This window comes from Hyposmocoma kahamanoa, unplaced genomic scaffold, assembly GCF_003589595.1.
Source record: "Hyposmocoma kahamanoa isolate Upper Pololo Valley unplaced genomic scaffold, ASM358959v1 232, whole genome shotgun sequence".
Classification (NCBI taxonomy): Eukaryota; Metazoa; Arthropoda; class Insecta; order Lepidoptera; family Cosmopterigidae; genus Hyposmocoma; species Hyposmocoma kahamanoa.
The window spans coordinates 8,705,396-8,718,305 of NW_020653750.1; the positions used below are offsets into that span (position 1 = coordinate 8,705,396).

The following is a 12,910-nucleotide window of genomic DNA, read 5'->3' on the forward strand; positions in this document are numbered from 1 at the left end:
ATTAATTGTCAATCTTCAATTGCCAGAACAATTAAATTTTGCCCAACACTGACCAACAGTAGCATTCCTGGTATTGTCATTGACAGTGGATAAGTAGCTTATAAATTATATAGTACGCTTTATTCAAAATATAAAATATTATAGGAAAAAATGAGAACAAGAAAAAATTTTTTAAACTGTTTTATTTAACAGCTATGTATGTAATACAATAGAATATTTTATTTTTAAAATGTTTTCATAAAATCTATGTACAATAGGCACTTTAGCTTTACAATAATAATAATACATAATATTCATTGTAATCTATATCACATATTGAAAACTTAAGTAATATTATTTACAAAGATAAAATGTAAGACGAAATAAATTATAGAGCTATATATAACATATGAGGACAAATACTATAAAATCTGTGACAGGAAGACAATATAAGGTTACCGGTTTGTAAGAAGCAAATATTATTATAAGTGCCAAACAATTACTACGTATTGTTTTCTGACGGAAATATTTAGTGGGCTATACTCAGTAGCACATGTACTTTTGAAAGGAAGGGCCGGTTATTTTACTTTTTTATTTTAGCTCTAATTTAAAAAATACCGACTGTCATTTTTTAATTTCCTACACAAAGAAAGACGCTAACCTTTACTTACACAAAAAAATAGTTGAAATTTAGATGCTAAATGAAAACCATAATGCATGTATTTTAACCTTTTGACCGGCCCTGACAAAAACTAATTTTCTTTCATAGACGCCAAATGTAGTGGTGTGACATGTTACGAATTTTGACCATAAATAAAGTCAATTCCCCTAAGTTAATGTAAAAACATAAATGAAAATAAAATGCAACTATGAATCCATACTAAGCTTATTATACAAATAACACATGCCTTGACGCTTTAAATCAGAGGTTCCCAGACCTTTTTCTCATAGGCCACTTTCAAAATTTAGCTGGTTCCTGTGGACCCCCTGCAGCTACATTTCTACCATATTCCATATCCATATTATTTTTTGTCACGCCAACGTAAACCCCCATCGAGTCTTCCGTGGACCCCTGGAGGTGGTCGAAGTTTGATTTTGCGTTTTTGTAAATTTCGTAAAGCTTTATATGGAAAAGCTTTTTTTTATTTATTAAACTGTTACAATTTTTAAACGTTTCTGTTTTATTATAAAATTTAACAAGAAAACTTTTTGTTTTAATTTGGATATTTTTCAATAAATGTCGAATAAGTCTATATGAAATCAAAAGTTGTTAAATTAATTGTGACTATAAAGTGTAATTATTAATATTTAAACTTTTTTTGTTAAATATAACAGTATTTATATAGAGACATAAAATTGTAAACTCCCAGTTTTTTTGTTGAAGATGTTTTCTGATTGAACTTTGGAATTTTTCCTCCACAAAATTATGTTACTGTGATTATGGGAAATGTCCCTTTAAACTCCTGTAATCATGGTATAAACAAATGCGCCTGACTCCAATAGAAATAGAGAAAAACATATAGACAAAAACAATACATACGATTGGTTTAAATTGTATAACTGTTTTTAAACATGGAAAACGTTTATAGAGAAATGAACTATATTATGTTTTACATAAAACGCTATCAATAATATCTTGTTCTTAATTGCAAATTATGTACAAAGTTGAGATCAACCTTATGTATATCTATGAAGATCGTATAGATTTTGGCACTGCGGACCACATTTTTCACTTAAAATTAAAATATATATTTTTTTATACTTATTTATATAGTAAATTTTGTACAATATTGCATTTATACGCAAGCTGTCTATGGCAAGCAGTCAGTAAAACTATAGGACTCCTTAAAATAATTAACATTATCTCTTCTTACGTACATAAACACTGTGCTTGGATACTTCTCAGGTTAGAAATGTAACCTGAAACCTAATTTCGGTGGTAATTTTTATTAAACAAATTAATACTTCACGATAATATTCTAGAATATCTAAATAATATAAATTGCCACCGAAATTAGATGGAGAAAACTAGCCTGAAAATTACCCGCTTACGATCACAAATAATATTTTTACAAAATTAATATCTAACGTAACACTGTACAAGTATTTTGTTGAATAATTGCCACCTTCGCTTCATTCTTAACGTTCGATATTGACGTTCTGTTTGATATGTCCCTTTTAAATTTACACTGCATAAACCAAATGTCAACCAGACCAAACAATACCAAAGTCCATTGTATAATTAAATGGCTAATATTCTTTATGAATCAAGCTCACAAAACTTCACACTTAGATCCGCAACAGTTATGTGGATCACTAATGCCGAAGCTTGCAGTGTGCAGTACCGTCCTTATTCCTCTTTTCAACTAACTGTACCCAGTCTTCGATCCTGGGGGAACAGACTAAGGAGTATCTCCCTAACCTCCTTCGAGCCATGACGAGGAACTCGCCAGCTCCGGCTGCGGCTTCGCACACTGAAGACACGTGTATGTGAGCGTGTAGACTGCGAGTTTTCCGCCGCCGCTTGCCGTGACTGCGGTGAGTAGGTCGTTCTACTGTATTCTCGTTGGCTACTTCGTATCTGTAAAGGGATATATATTTTTGTTAAATATTTGTGGGTCTCACATGTTTAGGTAAGATTTGTTTTGAAATATCTATACTCAAAATTAGCATAGCTATAGCTAGAGCTACATATAGTTACGGCTGCGGTGAAAAAGGTTCTAAAATTTCTCGCTAGATGTCACTGGTAGCTCGGAATGCTCGGAAAATCCAGTACAAAGATCTTTAACAAAAACAAATAGGAGAATTTCGACAACTCGATAACTTAACCCGTAGCTCAGTTGGTAAGAGCAATACTACGGTGTATTATGGTTGTGGGTTCAAATCCCATCGCGTAGAAAGTTTTGTCTGTGTGTTCGATCTTTTATTTTTATCCTAATAGAGTTTTTAAAAAAGCACAATCAGTGCCTGTCTTATCACGGGGCAAAACGTCTCGGTGGCAAGAAAATAAATGAAAATGATACTTATTTTATTATACTAAGTGATGGGATGAACAAGTCGTGCGTCTGATAGTAAGCTACACGCCTATCTATAACAGTTGCAGTGCCACTCAGAGCTTTAAATCGCAAAGATCTGAAGGGCACTGGCACTCCTGAGACATAAGTTTTTTTTTAATAACAAGTGACGTGAATACCACGAACAAGTCGTGCGACTGGTGGTAAGTGACACGCCTATCTATAACAGTTGCAGTGCCACTCTGAGCTTCAAATGTTAAAGATCTGACGGGTACTGCCCCCGCGTCCGTCACCCTGAGACATAAGTTGACAAGTCCCATGTGCCTGTAATTCCACCAGCACCCTTAAACTTCAAAACCGGAACGCAATAATGCTCACATTACTGTTTGGCCGCCGAAATAGGGAAGGTGGCAGCACTTCCCTTGACGAATTCTTTCACAAGGAGCTCTACTGCTACTAAAGTACTTTTCGCTGTTCGATATTTGTGGGTAGTATGTGAATGAGTATAATTATATTAGAACATAAGTAGTGAGAACTATATAAGGCAGTGCAGAGGCAACGAGCATTGATGTTTTCAATCTACAAATCAGACGGAGATTTAACATATTGTCGAGATCCTTGCACGCACGACTGGTTTCAATCTTAATATATTAGGGGCAAGCAAGAGGGCGCTATAGTTGGATCTCGTTCGATCCTAAGACTAGCCTCCGGCCAGCACTGAGTAATAGATTCTTCTAAGCCTGGCTTGTCTGATTGATTTTGTTTATGTTATTAAGTTTTATTGAATGTTACGATTTTTCACCAGCATGATAGTCAATTATTTTTGTGAAATTACTTCACTAGTTTGTTATAATTATTAAATAAAGATCGAATACTTAGAAAAACTTCACTTCGATCCGGTTGGATTCGAACCAACAAAACGCATCATCTTCCAGCAATCCGTGTCAGAGGCTATGCCAAGTTCCATGTGATTTGTATTCACCCAAATTTATTTATCCCTTGTACAAATATTTTTCTTGTGGTTGTAAATCTTCCAAATAATAAAAAATATCTACTGAGTCCCAAAATACAATATTATTTTTAAGCATTTAATGTGCTGCTTTTGTATAATGTGCGTGTACTTTCTTAAAGTAATAAAAAAAAATAAGATTCTGACCTAAAGTACTCGTCGCCATCGGAGTCGTCGAGCTCGTCACGAGGCTCACTGGCTGCAGTGGCGCGTATAAGCTTAGTCAGCTTCAGAGTCAGCTGCGTGCTGTCCAAGTCTGCTCGCTGCTCAGCACCGACGAACAACCCTCGGGATACTAATGAACAAAAGGTAACACATTCAAGCCCTGTTACAAAATACGTCATGAGCCTTACTTAACAGTATATTATAATAAGGATGAACAGTTCCATGTCATAGTCGTGAAGGTAATAATAGCGTCATAATTTCATAGTAAATAAAGAAAAACGTTAGAGCGCATTCCCATTACGTCATGACGACAGATAGTCGTGCAGTTTAAAGTATCCTAGCTTTTATATTGAAATGAAGTTGTTCACATATAGTACAACACAATTAACTGTCGTTCACGACTTTTTTGTCGTTATGACAACAGATAATCGCAACTTCAAACGATTCTGTCGTGCAAACGACAAGGCGGCTGCCGTGAACCGATAAATTATCGTCACGATCTAGTGGGAACAGCTAGACACATGTGACAGTCGTTTAACGATAAATAAAACGTTACGACATAATGGGAATGCGCCCTTAGTGTTGTATATATAAATTAATTATATACCTACTTAAACAAGTAGATTCAAATTGGATTAAGTGCCTTTATACTACAAAACTTCGTCCGCAATAGATTACCAACTTACGTCTACAAGGTTATTTCATTTTCAAAAGGTTACATTTATCAGGGCGACTTTAATGAATTAGTTATTTATTATTCTTCCAGAACTCAATTCTTTTTTTGTACTCAATCGTTTTCTCCGAGTTGATAGAGGTTGGTAAGGTAGCCTAATGCTTTCACCTACCGCCTCTCAAGCAGAAGACGTGTGTTCGCAGCAATCGGGGCTCGCACCTCTAAGTCTCTCGGAATTGATGTGCGAAATTATTATTTTTATTTATTTAATCATTTAATGCACAGAAAAGCACAAATCACATTTAGTAAAACGGAAAACACAAACAAAAAGTACTTCTTATTTCTAAAAGAAATTTCTTTCTACAGGTCAAAATACAGGACACAATAATTACAATAACGGATGATAAAATGGATGGAACAGTGGATAAATAGTGCCCCTTGACTTTTATTTTAAAGGTAGCTTTCTATCATGAACAGTAATGGGAAGTGCGTTCCAACCGCATGAACAGTAAATCAGTGAGTATAAGAACCGGAATTGAAGGATGTAAAACATGACTGGGACCTAACGAAAGAGCGACAGGGCTTATCCTGGGACCTAAGAAAGCTGAAACGCTCTTTCAGATACCTGGGAGACAAAGGATTATGTAGAATGTTGTAAAGAACAGAGACGATATGCAAATTCCCGCGGAAACGAATGGAAAGCCACTTGAGCTGACTGCGGTAGAAATTTAACTTGAAATGCCATGCACTTTTCGGTGAAGAAAAACATCGTGATGAAACCTGTACGTCGAAAAAGGTTCACAACCCTCCGAAAACCTGTGAAGTCTCCAACCCGCATTGAGCCAGGCGGACTATGACCCAAACCCTCGCCTGAGAGGAGACCCATGCCCAGCAGTGGAGCGTATAACTGGGTTGATGATAATGATGGTGAGAGACGAATATATTGATGTTTCTATTATGTAGGTATTTTACGCCTCGCCGATATATACGTTAAAAACTTTACTAGGTAGTTGAGTGCGAGGCGGACACAAAAGTAATAAGTATTAATCACCGTATCACCTATTGTCCCCGTGCTTTTTGCCGACCCGTCATCGTCGTGGCCATGAGCAAGCGCAAATGTACATTTTTTAGGCCAACCTTTGTTTGAGAGAGATAAGTGAATAGCATGTCTTGATGAACGGTCGACAACCCGCCTGGTTCTGACTGAAGCGATAATTATAACCGAAGGCTTTTAACTAACGAGCGCTGTCTACCCTCGCTCGACTTTTTGGCTAGTTCTCACGTAGTTCTTGCTGTTTTTTTCTTAAAAAAATGTTAGGAAATGTTTTGCGCGGTAAAAGTACTCATTGTCTTTCGTGAAATATACTTGTATAACTACGAGCTTTTTTTTAATACCAAGTGACGTATACGAATACCAGGAACAAGTCGTGCGCCTGGTGGTAAGTGACACGCCTATCTATAAATGTTTGCAGTGTCTCCGAGCTTTAGATGTTATAGAACTGACGGGCACTGCCCACGCGTCCGTCACCCTGAGACATAAGTTGACAAGTCCCATGTGCCTGCAATTTTACCAGCACCCTTACCCTTCTAAACCCGAGCGCAGTAATGCTGACATTACTGCTTGGCGGCAGAAATAGGTAAGATTCCTTAGTAATGTGGCAGTGCTTCCCTGGACGAACTCTTTCACAAGGAGCTCTACTACTACTACTACTCTAAGGTGTAATATAAGTACAAGCATTTTTCTTTTCATGCCAACTTAAATTTTATTTATAAAACATTCATTTATTAAGATTAGCTGCTCTGTATTGCTCTGTAGCGTATTAAAACATCCACTGCATAACAAAAAAATACATTCATTAGTTCAATTTCGAAGTTAAGCCTCTAACATCGCCTTAATGTCGACTAATGTCGTCCGGGTAAAAAATAACAATAATTATTATGTGGCATGACAAACTAAAATTTCAATGATACGCGATAGAGGCGACTAATAAAGCGGAGCCCAGGGCGCAGCGGCCGCCCACTGCCCCGCGGGGCTCCGACGCAGTGACATAACTCCACTAATATAATTTTTCAAAGAAGAATAAAAAGCTTCCCGCTGCGTCGCGTGCCTCCAAACCCGTACTAGTCGGTCCGGTATCGCTGTCTCTGCTATTATGCCGGTAATTGAATCTAAGTAGTCCCACTCGTACCAAGCAACACATATTTTATGCAAAATCTTACGTAACTGAAAACCCGATTTTTGCAATTGTATCTTGTAGATAGAATAGTTAATAATTACAAAGTGGATTATATGTCTGCGATCTTTTTTACCACGTAACAAAAGATATAAATGCTTCGCCGGCACTTGCGGCCGCTGCGCTTTTATTTTTACCCGTTTCGATAAGGACATGAAAAACGAGAAATTTGAATTTCACCAGAAAAACGGGTTCATCATTTAGTGAATGAAAAATGCTCGTCTCCTGAGCAAATATTTTGTGGTAGTTAGGCGGGGAACAATTATATTCCCGTATAATAATGTTTAATTTAATTTCAGGCGCGAGGAATCTCGATTACGGCGACAAATTGCCATGCGGTCGCGCCAAGCCGCCGCCTTCATTAACATTCAGTAGAGAGCGGCCGCTTCTGGCTTGGCCCGCTCATTACTGCGGCAAGGAACTTATATTATAATGTCCTAGTAATTACGTGAGGGCTCACCGAGGTCGCTGGTGCAGAACGCTAGCTCCATCTCCGCCTCGGAACAGGGCCTGCAGTCCGCTGTCGTGGGGTCATAGTGCCTTCTCACTAAAGGTCTAGCTTCGTATTTGAATGTTGCCACACGTCTGTGAAGTCCATTCTCCGGTTCAGCCTCGACGTAAAGCGCGGCCCTACCGCGTCGGCTACGGAAGCAGCGAAGCTCCCGCTCGTCGTCATCGTCAGGCGCGTAAAGCGGTATAAGTCTGTGCGTGCCTTCCACAAAAATTCGTGCTGGAAAGCGCTCCATAACTTCTGAAACAAAAACAAAGACGTTTGAATATCCTCTTTACACTACGACTCTACATTGCAATAATTATTTTGAAAATCGATGAACTTACCAGTATCATTAATCTGCAAAGTATGGAACAAATCCGGTGGATCGGGCCTGCGTATGACTCTGATGCAGACGCGAAAGTCCTGCACGTCTGCGGGTAGCGGTGGCTTGAAGAGCAGACGCAGCGCGCCGCGCGGGTAACGCCAGGCAACGCCACCCTCGCGGCACCGCAAGTACACCGGCGTCACGCCACGCTCGGAGCTCGACGTCAACCCACTACAACAACCACAATCAGTCTTAACATCCACCACTAATAACATTTAAACTTATTACGGTACCCTGAGTACATTAAAACCAATCTGAAAAAAACATATGCGCATAGTCTTTACATAGTTTGGTGAACGTTTATTGGTGAACAGGAAAACTTATTATATCATATTTGGAGAATTTGATTGGACCCTGTGACAACCGAAGATATTCATTTATAAAAAAGTCCATTAAATATTCCGTGAGCGACGCGACCTGGCGAGCCGCCTCGTTTATTTCACTCAATAAAAAATATTCAAAGTCCAGGAAAATTGCCACCGTTTAATGTGCCTGTTATTTTTTATGGTACCAAATTGTCATCATTCTTTATATCGTCAGGGCGGTGAAAGTCGTATGATTTTAACCAGTGCCTTTACAGATATATCGTCGTGGATACGGTTATTTCTTGTGTCAATGGCTGAGTTAGATAGGGCGTGGTGGTATAGCGAGTTGCGAGAGTGGTTAGATTACAACGCGAGATGGAAGTGTCACTGGACGGCAGTATCTGGAAATGCCCTCATAAACAAGCCGGCAGCGGACAATTGTATCTGAGATCAGTGGCACGTGGGCCGGCCGCGTTGGGCTGCGTTGCGCGATTCTGGAGTAGCGCCCACGCGAGCCAACCCACAGCGAGACATACCATAAAACAAAGATATACGACCAAGTGCGACTATAAAAGATGCTACGTTTAACACGGCCCTCGCGACAGCAATAAAAGCACAGCAACGCACTTATGTTATTATGTAAAACGAATTCACATCTTATTGTCAGTGTGGTCTGCGTTGTAAGCTACTTTTACGAGTCATAACAATAAGGAAATGTTTTGTTATGTACGATAATTAAATTTGCGTATTCGACAAATGATAACGCCGTTAAAAACTCGGAAATTTTATTATTATATTTTATATTTACACACAATTAACGATCACTAATACCCAAAGAAATAAATATTAATTTGACAAGTCATTTCCTTAATAATTTCACGTCATCGAGGGCCTTCCCTAATCCTGGCTAATGGGGCAAGGTTGAAATATGCGGCGTCAATCGTAGACGGTAACAAGTGGGCATCATGTGGACCGATATCGGGTCACAGACGCACACGTGGTGACTGCCGTCTTGGACCGACCGACAAGAGTGCCTGGCAGGGGTTAACAACCCAATAGACATTTTAATACAACATTAGAGGGTCAATCTACCTGCGTACAGGAACGTCAAATGTACTATCATTAACTTTTTCAAACATTTGACGATCTATAAATAATCCATAAAGTTACGCGACTCATTATAATAAGAAATAAATCATTTTAAAATGCAATATTGCTCCTTAGCTTCTAAAGCAACAATATATCTATCAATTTATATGTTCCCTTTACTCTCGACTTACATTTATTATTAATCATTTGAATATATTATTTTCATTATCTTATTGAACGTAATACGTTAATACTAATTAAAGAAAGTTTCTACTATTTTTCCAGCTTTAAAATTGAACTAAAAATACACTATCCCTGCATCGCTGTGCGTTATCGGCCCGCGCTAAAACAAACACACAAAAAGCTTCATAAAAACCGCACAAGCTTTTTGTTACCAAACATAGAAACAAAAAATTATGTAGAGGGGTGTTAACCTAAACTCTAAACGACCTGTTCCGCGTTAACCCTCCCTTCATGGTTAATATTTTTTTATTAACTGAGCCATTTATGCTAAAATAGCAGGAAATTGTTAAAAAATCTTAATACAATAAATGTACTAGAATCAATCCAAATATCAATCAGAAACAAAGTGAAACGGTAAAGGATGACAAATAAATAAAGGACCAGGAAAGGTAGTCGTGATCCATTAATACGTATTACAAAACGTCCAAAACAAAGAATATGAGCAAAGCAGATTCAAATTGAGGTAATCCCTGGCCATTACAAGGCAAATCACTGAGGCGCCGATACCGGCTAAAAGCCACTAATGTACCATAGCGTCACCCTCATAAAATATAACTATCACTCTCGCACCGAGCATATTATGTATAAATTCATCTCGGTCTAAAAGGTCCAAGGAATTACAGCTAAAATGAAGTCACGCACGCGCCCAAATTAGTGCTCAAGAAACGTACAAATTATTTACGTAAACCCTAATGATATGTTACTTATAGCATTTGTATCCGATGTCTACGAAACCAATTTCTGAGAATAGTTTTAATTTATTCTAAATTAGTACTATTAGAACGCAATTATTATAATAGGAATAGCCCATTATATACTCAGCGAGTAGTTAGATGTTTTGCAACAATCCTAAATTTTGTTTTGCCATTATGAAACTTTTAGCGTAGCTGTGATAAGGGGTTAATTGGACTAATAACAAATATCCCATAAAAATCCTTTTAAAGGCGCAACGTTAGACAAGTTATGCAAATCGGTTATTTATCTTCACGGCTCTAAAGCAAATTATAAACGTTTTGTACAAAATGAAGAATCGTGTATATAACGGTGCATTTTCTTTCGAGAATTCATTAGAATATTCAAAATTATCTATTGCTAGAGGCTTGATTAGTGTCTTGCGCTGTCAATAAATAATTTTAGTCGCAGAAACATAAGAATTGAAAACACCTGGATAACGATAGCGTGCGCATTCAAAGAAACGTAAATGCTTTCAAACTTAAAGCATTTTATATAATGACTTACAACTGTAAACGAACCAAATAACGTCCATAAGACGCTGTATTGTGTTAAACAAGGGGTTAAAGGTTACAAAGAGGAGAGAGCATACTTTGCTCTTCATTATGTGCGCTTCAAAACGCCAAGAACTTTTACGGCGTGACATTACACCAAGAAACAAGCGTTTTATCTTTGTAGAAAGTTCGTTAGTGGACGATAACAGGTCCCATAAAGCTTTATCGCAAGCCACAAAGCCTCAGAATAATAAAATAAATGTATATCTTTTCTACGAAGAGTTTTATTTATTCTCGCCCAAACCCGCCCGGTCGAGATAACAATGAGCGGTGCGTTCAACCTCTTCGCAACAGGGTTACTACACTCATTAAATCACTCATGCTTCGACTCACATATGGTTCATAACAAAGTAAAGAAAAAATATAGAAATGTTATCATAATTTATTTGTATTTTAAAATCTTTGAAATCAATTAGTATCTTCGGAATCCCAACTTATATGTTGTTTGCTGAAGAAATAAACTTTCTTTACTTACTTTATAAATACTAAATAAACAACAATACTTAAAAATCAAGTAAGTTTCACTACGTTTAAGTTCCTGAATAAGATCTTCACAAAAATCTGACAGCCCTGAGAAGTTGACATGCGAGACGCGCCCGCGTCTGCCCACGCGCCAACAGCGCATTGTCATCCAACCTACGTGGTGCGATCACCTCGCATCGCATACGTTACAACTACCCTACTACCTTGGCTTAAGAGCTAGACGACTTAGATTGATAGTAAAAGTGCGTACAAAGTCATGCCACGGTAATTTGTAAAACTTGTACCAGTTCGTTTGGGCAAATGTCTCTTAGTTTCATCAATCACTAAATCACCTTTAAAATAGTGTTGTTTGATTTTTGATAAATCATGTTTATTGCGTAAGTGTATTTTTTCAGGAGTGTTGTGGTGTAGTGTATAAAAGAGACTTAAATCTTAATAGGTATTCGAAACTAAACTGGCACTTTGATATTATATACATTTTAAAGACATTAAATATCATAATTGAAAAAAAATGCTTTGTTTTAAAAATTATACATTCTGAGATATATTTGTTGTTAATATAAAATCATATAATATTAAAAATTATAATTTTACACTAGAAATATTCAACAACTGTGGTAACAAGAACTGCATAAAGAAGCTACACTTTCGTTGCGATATACATGTGTATATAATATACTTACGACACACGCCTACATTTGTTGCGATCGAGACAATAAAGTTTAAAAAAGTGTAACACACACACACAGGCTGCCTTTTACTACTGTGAACATTTACAATCCCACACAATCGTATTGATAAAGCTTTGTACTTGTACAGGAGGCCTCAAAAATATGATGTATCGTCTATTTAATTATATGCCTGTTTCGCTACATTACCTTGAGTATTTGTAAAAAGCCTAAGCTAGAGAATGCAACGATAACAAACTGAAATAATATTCAAAAAATGCTTTCCAATCGATATTCCCTTAAAGAAAGAAAGAAACGTTTATTCAGCTTATGAACACTCAAAAATAACAAATAAAATTAATGATAACATATACCTAGAAGCTGAAACGGATCCAACTCAGCATATTTATGTCACAGCTCGCCCGCTGTAATGTAATTTTCAATTGGGAATACTTTTATAATATGAGATGGCACGAAAGTGTACTACTAATAATGTACTTAACACTAAAATTATAACATATAATTTTAATTTTAACAAAAACAAGTAGAAAAATTACTAGCAATAGGAATTATTACATGAATTGAATGTACATAAAATACTGCACTCGTTAGGAATTATTACTTGAATTGAATGTATATGAAATAAAAAAGAGTATTTTGACTTCACGTTACAAATAAACTAGGAACTTTCTAGACTTAACATTTGTAACAAAACTTTTTGTGACACCCTATGTAGCTAAGCGTACAATGATCGAGTCGTGCTGTGTTTTTTCGTTTCTAGGTCACAGAGACACGATGTAACCGATGGCTAAGCAAAGCAGTTCCGTGATCTACTTTTGTTCGACCAGTTTGCTCCAACAGGGCTTTAACTATATAATGATTTA

The 12,910-nt window shown here is 37.0% G+C and overlaps 1 protein-coding gene across 1 annotated transcript in view; it reads right to left on the reverse strand.

Annotated features, from left to right (window-relative positions):
• Positions 1 to 2,004: 2,004 nt before the first annotated feature.
• The window catches only part of LOC113228510 (meteorin-like protein), a 47,702-nt gene continuing 36,796 nt past the window's right edge, over positions 2,005 to 12,910 (reverse strand). Inside the window, exons 2-5 of the mRNA XM_026461845.1 lie at positions 7,912 to 8,123; positions 7,535 to 7,825; positions 4,150 to 4,297; positions 2,005 to 2,560 (exon numbers count right to left, since the gene is read on the reverse strand). Of these exons, the coding sequence (XP_026317630.1) occupies positions 2,296 to 2,560; positions 4,150 to 4,297; positions 7,535 to 7,825; positions 7,912 to 8,123 (916 nt within the window). The 3' untranslated portion in view covers positions 2,005 to 2,295. The remainder of the gene's footprint in view (positions 2,561 to 4,149; positions 4,298 to 7,534; positions 7,826 to 7,911; positions 8,124 to 12,910) is intronic.